The following is a 17,922-nucleotide window of genomic DNA, read 5'->3' as shown; positions in this document are numbered from 1 at the left end:
ATGGATGCTCCTGAACACTTTATTCTAGTCATTTTTCCTTTATCTATTCAGGAAATAGTAGCTTTTGAGATTTAAAATCTCTTGTCCAAGGATTCTGGGTCAAGATGGACAGCGCTTCAGATCAGAGGGCATAACATAAAATTGCATACACAAAGTACACAAAATGACATGCTGATATCATAAAAAGTAACTAAATGGGCCATAAAAAAATCTAAAAGCTTTCAAAATAGTTAAGCCACAACATCCCTGCACAAGCAGTCTCCACTGTATTTACTGAATTCTGAGTCCAAACTAAAAGTAAATGTGAAAAACTTTAAAGAGTCAGAAGTTTCAGGATGCTTTATATTAATATACACTGTATCACATGAGTGGGGACTTGTGCTGTTTGCATGGACTGTGCCAATAACTGGGATGCGTGATGCTAATCATGATCACAGGACACACCATCTGTCTGCTACAGTGAAAAATAATGCTATATACCAGTGTGTCTGTGTAATATGTAGTTATGTGTAGCCTGTTTTTAACGGTTTGAAAAATACAACCATATGAATCATGCGTCTATTGCCATGACCCTTCATTACAAAGTTTATGGAATGCATCTTCAGTCTTATGGTTGATAAATGTTCACGTGCTAGAAAAAAAAAAAAAAAAAGTTTCAAATGTGTGCACTGTGAAAGCACAATCATGCCTTTTGTGTCCATTAGAAGCCCATCTCAGATTAATCTCATGTGACGGCTACAAGGTGAAGAACGGCGAGCTCACTCAACTTTTGATCAGCAACAATTTTGTTTTACTCTCAGTAATTTTTTAAACTAACAGACGGGTTCACAACCTTTTTTCAGTCTCACTGAGCAAACATACCGTGTAAAGTGCTGTGTGACAGGGAAACACAATCAACCCTTTAGTACAATGTAGTTTAAAAAAAAAAAAAACACTTTAGAAAATCATAAACAGTCAAAAACGTGATTTACAAAAATATTTTTTGAACAAAAAAAAAAAAAAAAAGAGTTTGGAAACAGTAGTGATTGTCGTGACAAAAAAAAAAAAAAAAAACAGTTTTAGAGTAATCATTTAAATTCTCATACTGGCAAAACTGAATTCAGTTTAAAAGGCACATCCCAGTGGAAATAAGCTGCCAAACCCCATAAGCTGGTGCGTAGGCAGAGACATTCTGAGAGAACTGAGCACAAGTATTCATCCAAATATAAAAACGCGATCAACTCTTTAACAAACAATTAGCTTAGAAATTAGCCTGAAAGCGGGACGTGTCAGCAGCAGCTCAGTTCATTAATGAAATGCATACAGAACATTAACGCAATACAGTAATCAACATTCTTACAGAAATCCCTGCATGTTTCCTTATTCCCTGTGTTCCCCCTGAGGTTTATTTAGAGATACAGCATGTGCCAAATGAAGTAACGTGCACACTGTGGCCACTTTATAAGTAACTTTGCCTCCCCACTTTATGGTGAAAACTCAAGCTAAAAAAAAAAAAAAAAAGAGACTCGAGGGGGAATTTTATTTTTTCTCCAGTAATTTTTCCATTTTTTTCATCCGTACAGGAGTGTCACGAGGGGGTTGATTTTGTCAAGCGATGCGACATTTGTACTCGCAGTCTTTCAAAGCCGTCGTCCTCTCAGGCGAATTTCATCTGCGCACGGGGGATGTGGTTCATCATTATGTGATTGTTGTGGACGGAGACATTTGGGGGCAGCAAGCTATAGTTAAAAAAAAAAACAAAAAAAAAACAGTCATGTAATATTTACACACACGGATGTGTGTTAAACAGGTCTGGTCGATTGTTCTACTTACTCATCAGTGTACTTCATTCTCCTGTAATGCTTTGATAGTTTGATAGAAAAGATGATGCTAGGGATGAAGAATATCATGCACCAGCCCATGCTGAACCAGAACGCATTCTAAAAAGAAAAAGGTGGGAGGGGGGGGTATATGAAAAAGAGAGATACATTAAAGTTTGTCGGAGAAAAAAAAAAAAAAGCGGAATCAGTTGGAGCTGTGACGAGCACGTTCTGATCCTCACCAGAGGCTCCAGTATGTTAGAGCAGAGGATGACCTCGGCGGAGTCCACAGCACTCGCCACAGGCCCGCAGCGGCCCACCTGCCGTGTGATCTGAGGACGAGTGCAGGCATCATGGCAAACACTGCAAAAAACACTGGGTGTTTCTTTTGAAAAGTGGAAGAGATATTAACAGATTTTACCGTGAGCTTGGCCCAATCAGCATAAGTAGTGAAATAATCCAGCTGACAGTTCAAAAACTTTCTGCTCTCCTGGGATTGAGAGAGAGAGAGAGGGGGGGGGTAAATTCTCTGCATTTTCCAGCTGCTTTAAAGGGGGTAGTTATGAGGAATCAGTGAAAAGCCAAGCCACCCCCTGAAGTATATTTACATGTCAAGGAGGATAAAATCTTGATTTTCTTCTCATGGGTTTTCTTCTTAAAGATGAAATTTTATTATTTTTGCGGAATTGAATCAACCAAGTGGGGTAAGCGTGACAGAGAGGTGAGAGGATATCAAGAGATGCAGTAACACAAAATGAGTTAAAAAAAATATACATTTATCATCTAAATGGAAGGTGATGGTAAACCATTAGCCATGTCAAAATGTTAGTGCTGGGTGGATAACCGAGTTGGGTTTCAGTTAAACACAAAGGACTCCAAGCTCTTAGAATGCAGGACAAATGTGTTTGTTCCACTTTGTTAAAGCTCTGAGAAAAACTGAAAGCACATTCCACGTATGCATGTCTAGTCTGGATTGTTCGGTTTTCTTAAATCCTCTTCCAGTCACGGAAAATAAACCCACGCACACGAATTGCTAGATCTTCCACCGTCTTTGATTTTGTGAGAATTTTATTTTTTTGTGAGAATTTTATTCCGACTTGTACATAAGAAAAGATCGACCCCTAAAATTAAGGTTACAGCTTTAAACCACCCAGCGCCTAGTGACTAAAATAACCAACTACAACGGAAGACAAATACAGCTGGACGCAAAATGTAATTTGTGCCCTGTGGATGTGGAACCAACAAGCACATTGTTCTCACTACAAACTGGTACTTAGTAAGCCATCGCACTTCCCCCTTGCCCCCACTCACTAAATGTCTGACCGACCTCAGGCATTAGCAGACCACATGGAGCACATTTCTTCGGACTCATGTGACCCGTGGCTCTACTCACGGTCTTGACGATCTGTGTTGTATTTGTGTTGAGAAAGTCTTGTGCTGTTCCAACTCTGCTCAGCACCTCCCCCACCGTTCCCTGAAAGAGAAACGGAGTACAGAATGAGTCCCGAGCAAAAGAGAGGAGACGGACCTCTGTTCTTAGCAGCTCCAGGTGTTAGCCAGCACACTCACGTTTATCTTTCCTGGAGTGGACTGAAGGCTCCTCATGGACGAGTTTAGGTTCCCCTTTGGGCAAAAAAAAAGAAAAAAAAAGCAGTCGATATATCTTTTTAGATTTATATGAATATCCCAAAGGTAAAATATGAAAAGGAGAATGGGATAATGGGTCAAACACGCACCAGTTGTGGTATGATGATCGTTTCTATGTCACTTTGGATCTTCCTCAATTTCATGGCTTCGTTAAAGAGTTCTCCTTTAATGTCATCCTCCTAGATATAGAAAAAAAATGTATATGGTTTAAAGTAGACATTATTAGTAGCAGGGTTATATGATGATGTCATGGTACTCACTTGTGAACGAGAAAAAAGTTCAAGTTTATCTGCTGTTGTGTTCAGATTGATGTTGGAAACATTATTCATCTGAAAGAGAGAAGCAAGGAGCGCTGGATCACAACTCCACATTGCAGATGGTACGACAACAAACAGACATGAGCAAGGCGTACCTGCTGTGTGAGAGCAGTGGCATCAAAATTTTGAGCCTTGGCAGAGGCGTCACCAAGTTGGTTTTTAATCTCGGGGCTAAGGAACGTGATGGAGGTAAGAGTGATATTCATGCTCTCAAAATCCCGTTGGATCTGCGCTGTGTACTGCGTGTGGCCATTAGAGGAGAGGTCAGAAAGAAAATGTTATCAAAGTTTTCATTCTATTTGTTTTCAACCATTGAAAGGGCGGCAAAGAATCTCACTTTAGAGACATTAAGCAGGTCATCGAGGTCTACGCGTTCGTTCAAGTGAAATGTTGTCCAAAGAGGCTGATTGTTCTCACAGTCTCTGTAAGGATGGCCATCAAATACAAGTTACTTATACTTCTCGTGATCACAATTACAGATTTCAAGGGCTTTCAAGGCAGATGCAACTACTTTTGACACACACACAAAAAAAATGAACAAAGCAGAAAATATATAAAATGTGGAATGGATGTCATAACAGAGCAAATCAAAGTGTCAAATAAGTGTGTGCACGCACTTGTTTTCTTGTAAGAGGTGAACTGGTTCTACATACCTATAGATATCAGAGATGTTCTGAAGTCCTAACGCTGGGTCTACTTTCAACTCTGCAATTAAACCTGAAGTATCAATGAACTGTGGAGAGAAAATATAGCAGCTCTTTATGCCCCGAGAGCATGTATGCACAATTGTAAAAAAAAATAAATAAATAACGAGGATTTTTCTTCTTCTTTTGCCTTGTTTACTCATGAATAAAACTAAACAAAATCTGGATCCTAGTCGGGCTAACATTCATTCGCCACGACTTTATCAAATCAACTGAGCTGCTGACTACCCAGGGTGGAAAAATTCAGCAAACCTGTGTCCTAGCAGGTTTTTAGGAAAGTTTTTGATGTAAAAAAAAAACTCAAACCAGTGGTTAGCTGACTAAAACTTTGAAATAAATGTAAAATGAATGTAAATTACTCCAGCATGTATTTGGTCAAAGGGATTCAAACTGGCAAAGGTGCAAGTTCCCATCTCAGGCTTTGACGGTGAAGTAACAAAAAAAAAAGCAGGTACACAGAAGAAGAAGCTGCTAACAACAGAAAATATGTGCAAAGGAAAGCATGCACCCCATTAGTTAAAGAAAGAAAATCCCTATCATCATCGTTATTAGAATTATTATTGCAAATACAAAGTGTACAGATCTGTATATTTGTTCAAGTCACTGCTTGAATGTTATCACATTGCCATGAGCTGAATTGCTTTTTCTTTCTTTTTAATCTATAGCTTTGGACAGTAACAAAACAGGTTAAAAAGAAAAAAAACAATCAAATGTTTCGCTTTCAGCTTTTTATATTTTTTCTATGTTGTATTATGAAGGAAAAAGTGGTTAAAGAGATTTGCAAATCATCGCCCCGACTTATTGGGGATTGTGGTTGTATTAGGGTTCATCTTTTGTTTCTTTCTTGTGTGTGCGGCTGCGTGTCACTACCTTGAGCAGCTGTCCGTTGTTCCATGGCCGACAGAGCAGGGTGTAAACGTTTCCACCAAGCAAGAACAGCAGGAGCACCAACAACATGAGCAGCCAGGAGAAGAGGAAGCTGAAACCTGCACCCCTGCAAGGACATCCAAGTCAGAGGTCAAAGAAGATCTCAGGAAGTGAAATGCTTTGAACTGACTCGTGCATCAGCTCAGTCCACTAAGCACTCACATCATGAGGAAGGTGCCTCCGCAGTCTGCTGTGCAGGAGCGCTTTTTGGGGTCTGCCTTTGGGTTCAGGCCCAGAGGGCCAAGGACCAAACCCAGAAGGTCACATACTACCACCAGGAGGACCGCGCAGGACAGGGCCACACACACAGCCCACCTGTGGAAGTATGGCCGAATGATTATTGGTTTTTCTTTCCTTCACCGATTGACTTTTTTTTTTTTCCTCAGCTTCCACGTTTACCTGATATGCTCCGCTCGCTCTACCTCAGGTAAGACCCTGTCGATCTCACTCTGCACCTGGTCGAGAGACCCCGACACATTTCCCAAAGCTGACAGTTGGATTTCACTGGAAACCTCGGAAATCTGTCCCTTTATGTCATCCAGCTGCCGTTTGCTGCCTAAAAATAAATAAAATAATCCACAAAAGCAAAGAAACAAACACACAAACACATTATCTTCTAAACCAACTGATCATTCAGCTCATTTGATACAAGAATGTTTCTCAAGACAAAAGTGGGTGCTCACTTTGAACCACATCTTTGGTATCATTGGTCACCCTCTGGGGGATGCTGTCGAAATATTGGTTCACCTGCAATGTCATGAAAATAGTTTTATAGAAATGTCTTTGTTGTTTCTACTCTAGAGGAAAAACTGAATACTTACTGGATGTGCCTTCCTGTCAACATATTTTCTATGAAAAGCTCCTTTGTGCTTGTCTGCCAGAGATTTGGCCAATTCTACGCCCATTTACACACTTCACCTCAAAGTGTACGCCAAACAGCGCAGCCTCGCTGGGTAAATGAATCTATCCAGCGCATTTAATGACATTATCTTTGGTGAAAACCTCTCCACAATTCACGTTTACATTCAGGGAAAGTCACTGACCTCATCGATTTTGGACTGGAGATTAATTTGGATGACTTCATCCACTGCAGACTGAAATTCTCTCAGGCTGGGAGTCTGCGGGAAGCAACAAGACGCACACGCGCAACATGAGTGAGACCAGGAAACAAGTGTCTTACCTCAAACTGACAGCAGGGGGCAGCAGAGTGGAAAGAAAAAAAATAAAACAAGCCATTAAGTTCTCACTGATGTTATGACAGAGCTGCCAGGTCATAAATGAGCTGAATCCTAACAAAAATAGATGCTTCTGTCAGTGTTCTGTTCTTGCTGTCATGATGAAGAATAGACGTTGAACTGAAATAAATTCTCTTGAATAACGATGAAGAGATAAGAGCAAAGAAGAGATGACTAAAGGAAAAGAGTGCCAGAGAAAGAGAGGCGTAGGAGGTGTGGAGGAAGAGAAGCCAGCTGTTCAGATAAAGTAAAAAATGACTAACAATCATCATCTGTCACCCTGTCACTGCCTACGTCAAGAGCACTTTGATTGCAGTAACGATTCTTCCCGTTTTGTTATGAAACCGTGGCTGAGCGCTGGTGATTCTCAGTTTGCATTTTTTAGCCTGAGCAGTCACAACCGACTCATCTCTTCCATAAAACACTTCAGCTCACAGGAGTGGATTGTTCAGTAAACCTTTTGTGTTCATTCTAATTGCCTTTGTAATGCGGCCATTCAGGGAGCCAATTCAAATCTTCAAGAGGACAAAAAAAACTAAAAAAAGAAAACAGAAAAAAAACACAAGATGATTCATGTTGTGTTATTAGGTTACACCAAATTAGCACTTACAGTAATGGTGGTATCCAGTGTTAGTTTCTGCAGCTCGTTACTTATGTTGCTGCAGTTACGGCACCTTGGATTGGACAGCGTCTGATTGATCTCATTTTTAACAGCAGTGATGTTGGCCTGGAGACGGTCAGCGCTGGACTGCAGCTCAGCCAAAGACAAGTTCAGCTTGTCCAGTTGAACACTGGTGTTTGAAATCTCTGCTCATTCAAAGGAAAAAGGCCAATATTAATGACTGTATGCAAGCCTTTGGAAGACCATTATCTTTAGACAAGCTGGTGACATTAATGCTGCTACTTGGCTTCAATGTGAAAATAAGCAGGTGAAAAACGTAGAAACTTTCAGTAGATAGATTTCAGCATAAACATTTTTTGAACCATTTGAAATGACCTGATCAGCTTTTATTGCTGTTTTTAGATTTTCTAACTGACAGAGCCCAACAGGTTCAGGTGAATGGACCCATGTACAGCACCAGACCTTAAAGTACATATTAAGCTCAGGGTTGTGTCCTGCTGTCAACGTACAAATGATTGTCAGCAGATATCAACAAGGACTAACGTAATGTGGAAAGTTAACCGTTTTTCGTGTCTGTGATACGATCTCATGTAATTTTTTAGCAATCTTTTCTAGAAAGCCCTCAAACCTCTTCTTGTATCTGCCGATTTAATAGGTTGTGAGCAGCCTGAACAGTGTAGGCTCCCTTCGGGAGTAACACGCGACTGTTCAGCAAAGAAAATGGCTAGCCGACCAGACCACATTCTTGATCAAGTTCTCCATTTGCCTCTGGGTTGATGTTTTAATGTGACCCGGATTTACTCTAATCACTGTTCGAAGTCCCTCATTCCTTTTGCTATTAGGCTGCTCAACACAGGCAATCATCTTAAATGATTGCTACTTTAGAGACTTACAGGACTTTTTGTTTTCATATTGCTTTGTACATCATTTGCATTTGAGTTTCTATAAAAGTCATTTTCCTCCCACGTGGTTTTCTTTTTTCTTTACAAGATTCTTTTCTGTCTTTTTTTCCCCTCTTAATTAAAAAAAAAAAAAAAAAAAAAGACACACCTCCCTTTCCTTCAATACTTTAATGGGCTTGAAAAGCTACAAAGGAACTCTCCATTTGGATTAACAAAGTTTTGAATTTGTTCTGAGATGCTCCAAGTCTAACATACTGAAGTTTGTCAGCATCTGATCGGCGACTATATGCAGTACACACAGCATTTTGATTTAGACAAGGGATTAAATTTTGAGTCCTTATGGCATACTAGCTAGAAGAAGAAAAAAAGGAAAAACTACTACTGTTTATTCTTTTGTTCTCACTGGAAAACTAGCCTGTACATGCATATCTTGGATCTTACTATAGTGGTCGCAGTGTTAATACCTTGTGAAGGCCCTGGAAACACAAAGCAGCTATGCTAATCTGATACACTACATATAACTGAATGTTTTTCTATGTCTTACATGCATTGTGCTCCAAGGCTTTCAATGAGATCCTGGGCAAGTTTTTTTTAGCTGGTAAGCAGAATCAGACACAATGGGCTCCCGGGCACAGGAATGTCTCCAGGTAGGGTGTCAGTTCACAAGATATCCTTTCAACACCGCTTTTATTTGAAAACTACAACCCCACTGAAGCACTCTGGAGCAGATGCTGTAGATGAAGACGGGCTGCCTTTAAACTATTCAAAGTTTTCAGTCATGGAAGATGCACATTATAAAACACTGCATCTACTTTTTTGGTAACCACATGGAAGCTGATGTTGTGTTTAAAAAAATAAAAAATAAAAACTATGGAAAGTGCTAAATGTTTAAGAGGTCATGTCAGGGTTTGGAGCAAAATGATCTGACAGAGCCCTTTGACTTGCCAACAAAGCACAAGAATAACTGGTACTTTAATTATTCACTTAGTCTAGTCCAGTTTTTTTCTTGAGCACAAGTTTCTTGTGTTTGCCTTGAACTAACCCAACAACTCTTCAAAACAGAACGTATCCAAAAATTCTAAGAAATCCAAGACCTAATTCTAAACTTTTCATTGTGAGAGGAAGAAACTAAAAGCAGTGCGCAGACCCACCCACATGATACCTTTCAAATATGAAAACAAGCATTTACATGCTCACACTTACGCAGGACAGACCATGCAGGCACACCTTACCTTGGTTCAAACGTTTAACCGAGTGCAGCGCTGGATCCAGGGTTCCTCTGAAGCGCCGCTGGATTTCTGTTCCCAGCTGAGCTCCAATGGCTGTCACATAAAAGCAAACCAGTGTTAGAAGGTCAGCTGCGCTACAATAGTGGAAATGAAGTAGTTCCTCTGTTTTCACATCACAAGTTTCCTTGTTCTTACCATCCAAGTTTCTGGTAACTTCATATACGGCTTTGCTGCTCTCATCCACCACATCATCGACTTGCTGGAGACAGGCAGAGGAAAAACAAACTGTCAAAGTGTGCATAAGATATTAGCCCTCCTACAACATACAGCACATGCACTAATGGAGCTTAAAAGGTCTCACAGATAAATATAAGGCCTTCTACTTCAAACTTTTCCACCTCCCTTGTATTTTGAGATAAGCATGTTGACACTGCAGAACAAAGAGCTCGTCTTAAATCAGTGGACTGACTGGAGAATTGTTTACATCCCACACAAAAGCTGTTGACTCACTCCATATTGATGGCAAGGGTGCAAACTTTAACGTGTAACCTACTTACTAGATTACTTATGGTTTCAACGTGAACACAAAGAATAAAGACAAGGGGAAATGAATGCAGCTGTGCTGACATCACCGCTATTTGACCAGTGCGTATTTTCATACATTGATCATAAACAAGTTCACACTTGCCTTAGGCACAGCAGTGAAGAAGGTGCCGATGTTGCTAATAGTGTTCCTGAGCTCCACTGGACCCTGCTCCACACTCACTTTAAGAGCTTCGTTGCTTCTGAACATACAGATGTTCCCTGCACTGTATAAAAGAAAGAAACGACACAAAAACACGCATGTAGAAATAGTTACATTTGTGTCGTGAACATGTGGTGGATCCAAATGGGACCCACACGGGCAGTGAGCCACGCACATTCAAGCTGTCCAATTACAGATGACACATCGTCACGAGGCTCAAAAAAAAAAACACAAGAGCACACTCAGACACTCAGACACACTCACACTCACAAAATAATGACTGTAGTGACGAATGTGCCCAAGTAGAGCGTTCTTCTGTGACAGTGAATGGAGGATGTCTGCTTCTGGTACATCTTCCCACCACAGTTGCCACAGCAGCGACAGCAAGCCAGGAAGAGACCAACTATGGGCATCAGGACGATGTACAGGATGCCAATGGCAATACACACCAGGAAACCTACTTCATAAACCAAAGCCTGAATACAAAACACACACATACAAACAGAAATTACAATTAAAGTGGCATAAGCAGCAATTTCAAGGTTAGGGGTTATGGTTATGGCCGCTGTTTGTGGTCAGTTGTGACGTCAAATTCCAGTCGGACATCACTTAATGGTAGTTTCTCTTAAATGTGTGACAGTCCACAATCACAGCGTATAAAAGGGACTTCAGTGTACTGAGTACATATATTCACAGAATGATGATTCAACATTTTCAGATTACCAGGTAAAAGGGCCAAAAAGAGGCCGGGTCTGTTTTTTTCCTTCCTCATATATATATATATATTCACTTACTTCTTTGATGCTTTCATTATCTGACAACACGTTTGGATCACGGATTATTTTCAAGACCAAATCTAGAGGGAAACGGTTGGGGGAAAAAAAAAAAAAAAAAAGTTAGTTTTGAATTACCAAATAACTTGAGACACACAGAGTATTAATTTTCTATGCTCCATCCTATCCATTTATGTGTACAAAAAGCGACAATCTGTCCTGTTCCGTGTACAAACATTTTAATCTTTTATATTGTGAAGGAGGAAATTTGACACCAACATCTTGCGGTTAACAAGGAAACCAGGACAGAGAGTGAATTAATTTTGCTCACAAAGAAAAACAATAGAAAACCTCTTTGTTTATGGTGCCTCTGAACCCTGTTGTCGATTTTATTCGCACACACACACAAACATCAAAAAAGCAACTGAGAAGACACGTTCAGGTACTCTTCACAGAAGCTATTTGTATAGTTCTTACCACCTGTTTGACAGAGAGCAGCCTGCCATAAATACACTTCTCTATCATTTTACTTTTAAACATTTATGAACTCAGAGTTAATGGATTGTGGTGACACAGAAGCCCCGTCTCCAGTAAACCATCAAGCTCTTTGTCCTTTATCATTAGTCAATGTGTGTTTACGCATTGGTTGACACCTCTGATTTAAAATTAAATGTTTCAAAGGGTCCCGTATGTTTATTTCTACATTATTAAGTGGCTATTGGTTGAAATCTACTCATAACATCAATAACAGATAACCATCAGTGAGTTTACTATGAGTTTGATCTGGTCAAAAGGTTGTCAGCGGGGTTTTGTGTCTATTTGTTCTCTCTTTTTTAAATCAATACAAATTAGGAAGTAATATGTAAAATAGAGAAGGGTTTACAACATTTCAAAATGGAACAGACGAAAGACTGCAGGTGTGGCTTGAGCTGGGAAACAAGTGGCCTAAATACAGAGAACATAAAAGGTTAAAGATTGACTGAGCAAAAATGAAAGAAATTACACCGACTTACTGATTGACCGGTCACGTCTATTTGTACTGACATTAAAAGCACAGAGCTGTTGCGAAGGTTTTCTGCTGCTTCGGGTGTGGCCCAGCAGAAATACGTTGCCCAGCACACAGCAAGAAATCCACAGGATTTTAATGTGGTTTAAATTGCATCTAATTTGTTTATATGAGCTGGACGCAGAAGATACAGAAGCTACTGACTGACTAGTGAAGGGACAAAGCATCAACACACAACAGCAGAGATTCAAGACGTCTTTCCATGAGTGATCTTCACTGATTTCACTTACCTTTAGGAAATGGTTTCGACTGGACAGTGTTGAGGAAGGACTGGACCAAGGCTGACAGAAAGCCCACACCAGGGCCTTCCTTTGCTGTGGCCTTATACAGAGGTTGGGTGAGGTTCCGCGGGGCCTCAGCTGCTGGACAGGTGTCCTGTTGATGGACAGTCTGGGCGAAGCCGAGCCCCAGCAGCATCACTGCGAGAGCACCCCTGAACGCCCCTGCTCGGCACCGCCACCTCCAACTCCACATATTGTAAGAGAACCCCTCGTACATGGCAGGAGAAATGTTCGGCAGAAGAAAGCAGCCTTGAAGAGCGATTAACTCATGGCATAAGCGCTGTCTGATTGCATCAGTAAAAAAAAAAAAAAAAGAGGAAAGAGAATACTTTAAACAATGGTACAGCCATAAAAGGAGGAAGAATCCGAGATTGCATTGGAACCTTGTTTAAAAAAAAAAAAAAAAAAAAAAAAAAACAGACTGAGTCACAAAGACAGAGGTCAGCCACAGCGTGTCAATGGAAAGAAATGCTGCCGTCATGCAGAAGTACCACAACAATGGCCTTTTATAAATAGGAAATCTACTATAAATGTTAAGTCAACCCCTTTGTAGCCTCTAAAAGCACATTGCCCTTCAAGCTTCTGTTTCTCACTGCACTTATCTGGCGACTGTCGTGGAGCACAGAAAGCGCTGACTTTTTAAAAGTTACAGGAAAAAGTCAGGAAAAATTAATGCAGCCCGTCAGAGCTGTGTTCAGTGTAAACACACACAAGCTTAACCTGCCTGAGCTACCTGCATTAACTCCGACAGACAAGCTTGATTTGGGATAAACAGAGTAGGAGACTATCAGCCCTTACAAAGTTCACAATGTTTTAACATTGCCATATTTTCTCTCTCATAACTAAATTGCTTGATAATGATAAGTAGACCATAACCCAACCAGACAAATACACTTCCATTTATGCTCAAAATAGTCAGTCGGTTTGAATTGAGATCATCAATTATTATTATTTACCAAACTGTCAGTCAGAGGACAAGTAATTTACATACCAGGATTGTGGATACAAACAGTTCCACTATTTCCTCCACATCTGGGCGCTGAGGTAAGAATGTGAGTGATATCAAAGTGAAAAACCGGAGATCAGAAAAGAATAGAAATGTAGAAGAAATTGAGAATGAAGCAGCAAGGACACCAGAGTGAGCATGTAGCCGTTCTCTTTCATTCCACTCACCTTTCTTTGCAGGACACTTGTGCTGATATGATCTCCAGTTATTCCGTGAGGGGTGTGCAACTCTCTCAGTTACATATAAGAAACCAGATATGAGCTGATCCTGTCGTGAAGTTGACTGTGTGCAAGCCTGCAGAGCACTGGCAGCGAGGAGAGAGGAAGCGTGAAAATGGATTGGAGGAGAGAGAAAGGGAGGGTCTTACAAAAGTGAAATAGGGATAGAGGGAGGGAGGGACATGTAAGACGTAGAGAAGTAATAAAGGATAGGTATGGTTATCGTCAAAGAAACTGTTTGATCTGGGATTTTCCCAGTCTGGTTTCCTGGATTCTGAGACCTGTAAGAGGATATGCAGTGTCCACACAGTAAAGGCAGGGCTGAAACACACAGATCAAGGATGGAGTTGTGGGAATGTGAACTATCTAAAGGTGGATAGAAATAATTCAGCATATCTGCTAATTACCAGCAAAAAACAAAGATATACACGATGACTCTGCAGCTGAAGATGTCAAAACAAACATATAACCACTGTTTGGCTGACTGAACTAGAGCTCATGATAAACTACTTCCAGGTGAAGAACAACCACACTTGGACCAAATAGTTATATTAGGCACTTGTACCCCACTCCTGCAGAGACCCCAATTTGACGTGAGGACCGTTTTCCTTCTTTTCATCAATGCTCATGAGATTCAGTTGGCAAAAAAATAAAAATAAAATGGCTCCCCAACCTGCAGGGACACATAATGCTCTGTTGTTACAGGGACGCATTTGCATGATGACGGCACTTTAAATCTAACATCCTTATCAAACCTCAACCAATGGAATTAAAGAAAGTGTGTCTGTTCTCGTCTTCATCATGAGGTATACACTTACCAACCTCTCGTTCCTGGTTTACCTTAACAGTGTCATCGCTTACAAACTGATCCCTACATCTACCAAAAGAATACTTGACGTGTGGCCTTGGCCCCCTGAACATGGCTTCGCAGTCCCTAAATCCTCACCTTCCACTAGTTTTATGGATTTTATTATTATTATTATTATTATTACTATTTGTATATTGCATTTGATGTTTCTATATTTTATTGGTAAATTCATTTTAATTTTTTATTTTTAATGCTTTGTCTTTGGTTTGTGTCTGTTTCCTCCTCGCTCTGTCCCCCCCGAGTGACTTGTTCTATTGTGCTACTTTATTGCTTTACTTTTTATATTGATCTTATTTGTTAAGCACTTTGAGCTACATTTTATGTATGAAAGGTGCTATATAAATAAATTTATTATTATTATAAATGATTATCATAAATTATTCCATCTTCCTGAAATAACAATAACCTCTACTGTATGTGAATTTAAATCAATTTGTACTGTAAAAAGCGTGGAGGACTGAAACTGCCATAATCCAAAAATAAGTGTAAAAAGATATTAATGGCTAAATAATTTTATGATAAATGCTTCTTAAATTAATTGATCATTAATCAAATAATTAAAGTGCATTGGAATGTGGAAAAACTGTTTTCATATTTATTTTCTTGCTTTGTTCATTTATTACCCCTGTTTGAATTTATGTATTATTTTCCTGTACATCATATTGACCCATTTATTCCCTCCAAATTAAATTTGGATCCTAGACGGGGAACAAAGAGACAGTCTTAGCAAGTTTATCTTTTTATTGTGTTCTTTTTGGTTAGTAATTTAAAATAGAATGGCACCATTTCTTCAGGGAGCATCAAGGCCAACAACAAAATATCCCAAAACGATAACATAAATGCATAACTGACTAAACCATAAAAATAAATAAATAAATAAAAAAAGGAAATTATACAAATCTACAACTCATCTCCCCAACTTCAACATAAACAGGAGAAAATTGGTACAATCGACCAAAAAAAACAAAACAACACAAAACCAAGGATTTATATACAAATATCTACAACCAAGGCCAACAAAAAGTTTAAGGCTGACACAAAGACAGGGTGTAAGCGGGAACCGACTGACCAAAGAGCACAGAGGGGTAGATTCCCGGTCCTGAGCCGTGATCTGCTGGAATGGAACAAGGAGCAGGAGGGGAGGAGTTTGATCTGGGAAATGGAGCAGCACGCATCAACGCAACACCCTCATAAGGACAAATATGTTCGTTCACCTTGGCACAAATTACACCCTATAGGGGACATCAGCTACAATGTTGTTACGTTGTTTTTCATGCTGCATTTCAAAATCTAATTTTAACAATTTCATACCTGCCTCAGCAGTCGCTAATTGCCGTTGTACACACCTGACTAAAATATAAGAGCGTTGTGATCCGTGATGACCTCCACAGGCAGAGTGGCAGGACAGGTTTTTCATTCCAAAGGCCATCACAGTATACTGTAGCAGGGGATCAAATTGAACAAATTCTGCGATTTCTGAATCTTACCGGGTCAGTGGGACCCGGCCACATTCCTTGAGGAGGTCCAACTTGCTTACATAAGAAACAACTGACTTGGTCCACACAATCTTCAATGCGAGGCAAAGGGTTTGCGTGACTTGTTTGAAGAGTTTGTACAAAAAAAAAAAAAAGGGGGGATTCCACAGTCACATGTTCAAATGGTTCACCAAGTACTGGGATGGGACAATGGGGGGCAGGAGGAACTACTTGGTTAGGCATTTCTGGGATTTGACAGATCTTACAGGTACGGCAAAACTTCACATCAACCTTTAACCCCAGCCAAGAAAAAGAGCCGAGTACTTTACTTTTGTAAAGGTTTTTAAAGCTTACCCTGACAACGGGTAGTTGTGTGCAACAGGTAACACATGGTGACAGTAAACTAGAAGTACAACGGTCATGTAAACTGTCCTAGTTGGTACATGTATTCTCAAATTCACGTTTTACCAGCTTTTTATGTTTAATTAACTTATGTGCATCAAGACACCATCATCCAGAAGCAAGGCGAACCACTTCCCTCCGGTGAGGAATCCGATTTCTGAGCAGCAGGAAGGGCCTCAAGTGTCAAAAGCAAGCAGATTTCAGACGGAACGCCAACGTTCTTTGATTTAATCGTGTTACCAATGCAATTCAAGTTCAATCCTTCTGGCCCATTTTCACTCCTTGATCCAAAGTGCTGGCATGCCAGGAAGACTTCTCATTTAAAGAAAGCACATCAGACAGAGTCAAAGACTTGGTGTCCAGTCGAACAGTCAAATCTGTTTTGGAACTTTCCTGAATGAGCAAAACAGCCCAGAAGTATCAAAGTAGCAGCCAAGGTAAGAGCTGTTCAAATTCTCTGCATACTAAAGGAAATAATCAAGAAGCTTTAATGTCATTCTGCTGCATACAGAGCATATAGTTGAATGTTTTTCCACGCGGAATCCCAGTGCAATACATAGAATGACACAAAGTGCAACAACAATTAAGGCAAAGCTCAAAGTAACATACTATACAGAGAGATATTATACGGACAATATTTGCAAGAAGCTCCAATGATTCCTTAATTATCTCTTTTAGCACAGGATATGACAGACCAGCCTTTATGAAAGAAAGGAGATCATTTCGTCTCACAATTCCAAGCGGCCGTAACCTTCATTGCAACGCTCGATTATTTTCAAGTCATCCCAACTGCTTCATGCAGATAAATGAGGACAGGACGATGAGTATAAGTAGCCTGTGACAACAAAATATTTCACTTTTTTCTGTCCTTTTTCAGTTGTTGACTTTGAGATCTATATTATCTCTAATATGATATATAATACATTATAAGATTGCAATTGGCAAAGTACTTTTCGTAATTTATTTCTAGAACATTTGTGTTTCAGTGTTGCACACCCGCATCCCAGCTTAGTGGAAGTGTGTTCGAATTTTCATCGCAGCACGGTTGTCTTTTTCAAAATCCATAAGCATTTTGCCTTCCACTGTACTAGCACTGGTTCACATAATGCATCACAATCAGAAACTTTACTCATTGCACACCTCTTTTCAAAAAGAGTTGCCTTTTCTCTAGCAAACTCTACAAAAGTTTGATTTGCCATTTACTTGTGACTACGAAAGCGCCGTCAGTGCGCTTCTGGAACGAGCTCATGTGCAGTGACGATTGCTGTTTGCACAACATGTTTCAAGCTATCCCCCAAAGACAAAGTGGAACAGTCTTCTTGGGCCTTTTCCTACTAATTTACACCAAAGTAGCAGATGCCAGACCCTCCGGTGGCCGATGCAGCAAAGCAGCAACACACTCAAACACGTTTAAATATGAATCAACTTCTGATTCACAAAACAGATAAGGTGTTTACTCACATCAATCAATTGAATGATTGATTTTAAGTTCATTGAATCAATTGAACTTAAACTTACTGGTGAAGAGGGTGTAGTACAGACAGAAGAAGTCATAGTGGAATCTGATTAAAGAGTTACATTAGCAGTCCTGTGAGGCAGTGTAGAGATTCCACAAATGTGTGCTTGTAACTCTAGCTGGTACCATCTGATTTCCTTTTCAGTTTGCAACTGAAGCTGCTGCTCCTTCTGCAATCAGAGCTACACCT

At 40.0% G+C, this 17,922-nt stretch overlaps 1 protein-coding gene across 1 annotated transcript; it reads right to left on the bottom strand.

The window, feature by feature from the left end:
- Positions 1-767: 767 nt before the first annotated feature.
- On the bottom strand, positions 768-13,556 carry prom2 (prominin 2). The gene is made up of 24 exons (XM_075478243.1): positions 13,421-13,556; positions 12,197-12,531; positions 10,922-10,983; positions 10,398-10,603; positions 10,071-10,191; positions 9,578-9,641; positions 9,386-9,475; positions 7,240-7,436; positions 6,438-6,512; positions 6,078-6,141; positions 5,794-5,950; positions 5,557-5,709; positions 5,338-5,461; positions 4,417-4,496; positions 4,101-4,185; positions 3,859-4,002; positions 3,707-3,775; positions 3,536-3,625; positions 3,369-3,422; positions 3,193-3,273; positions 2,221-2,289; positions 2,042-2,131; positions 1,813-1,919; positions 768-1,718 (listed from the first exon to the last, which is right to left on the bottom strand). Exons 2-24 carry the CDS (start codon positions 12,462-12,464, stop codon positions 1,637-1,639), a joined length of 2,532 nt encoding a protein of 843 aa, XP_075334358.1. The 5' UTR covers positions 12,465-12,531; positions 13,421-13,556; the 3' UTR covers positions 768-1,636.
- Positions 13,557-17,922: the final 4,366 nt, after the last annotated feature.

Source organism: Odontesthes bonariensis, chromosome 2, assembly GCF_027942865.1.
Source record: "Odontesthes bonariensis isolate fOdoBon6 chromosome 2, fOdoBon6.hap1, whole genome shotgun sequence".
Taxonomy (NCBI): domain Eukaryota; kingdom Metazoa; phylum Chordata; class Actinopteri; order Atheriniformes; family Atherinopsidae; genus Odontesthes; species Odontesthes bonariensis.
Note: the sequence above shows the minus strand (reverse complement) of the source record. Positions and strands in the feature narration are given on the sequence as shown.

Bases quoted from the DNA above. Each gene is read 5' to 3' on its own strand.
- prom2 (XM_075478243.1), bottom strand. From the start codon at position 12,464: ATGTACGAGGGGTTCTCTTACAATATGTGGAGTTGGAGGTGGCGGTGC. The intron at 9,476-9,577 runs GTAAGAACAAGG...TTTATGTGACAG, and splicing joins AGTTACCAGAAACTTGGATG to CCATTGGAGCTCAGCTGGGA. The intron at 6,513-7,239 runs GTAAGTGCTAAT...TGCTTCCCGCAG, and splicing joins CACTGGATACCACCATTACT to ACTCCCAGCCTGAGAGAATT.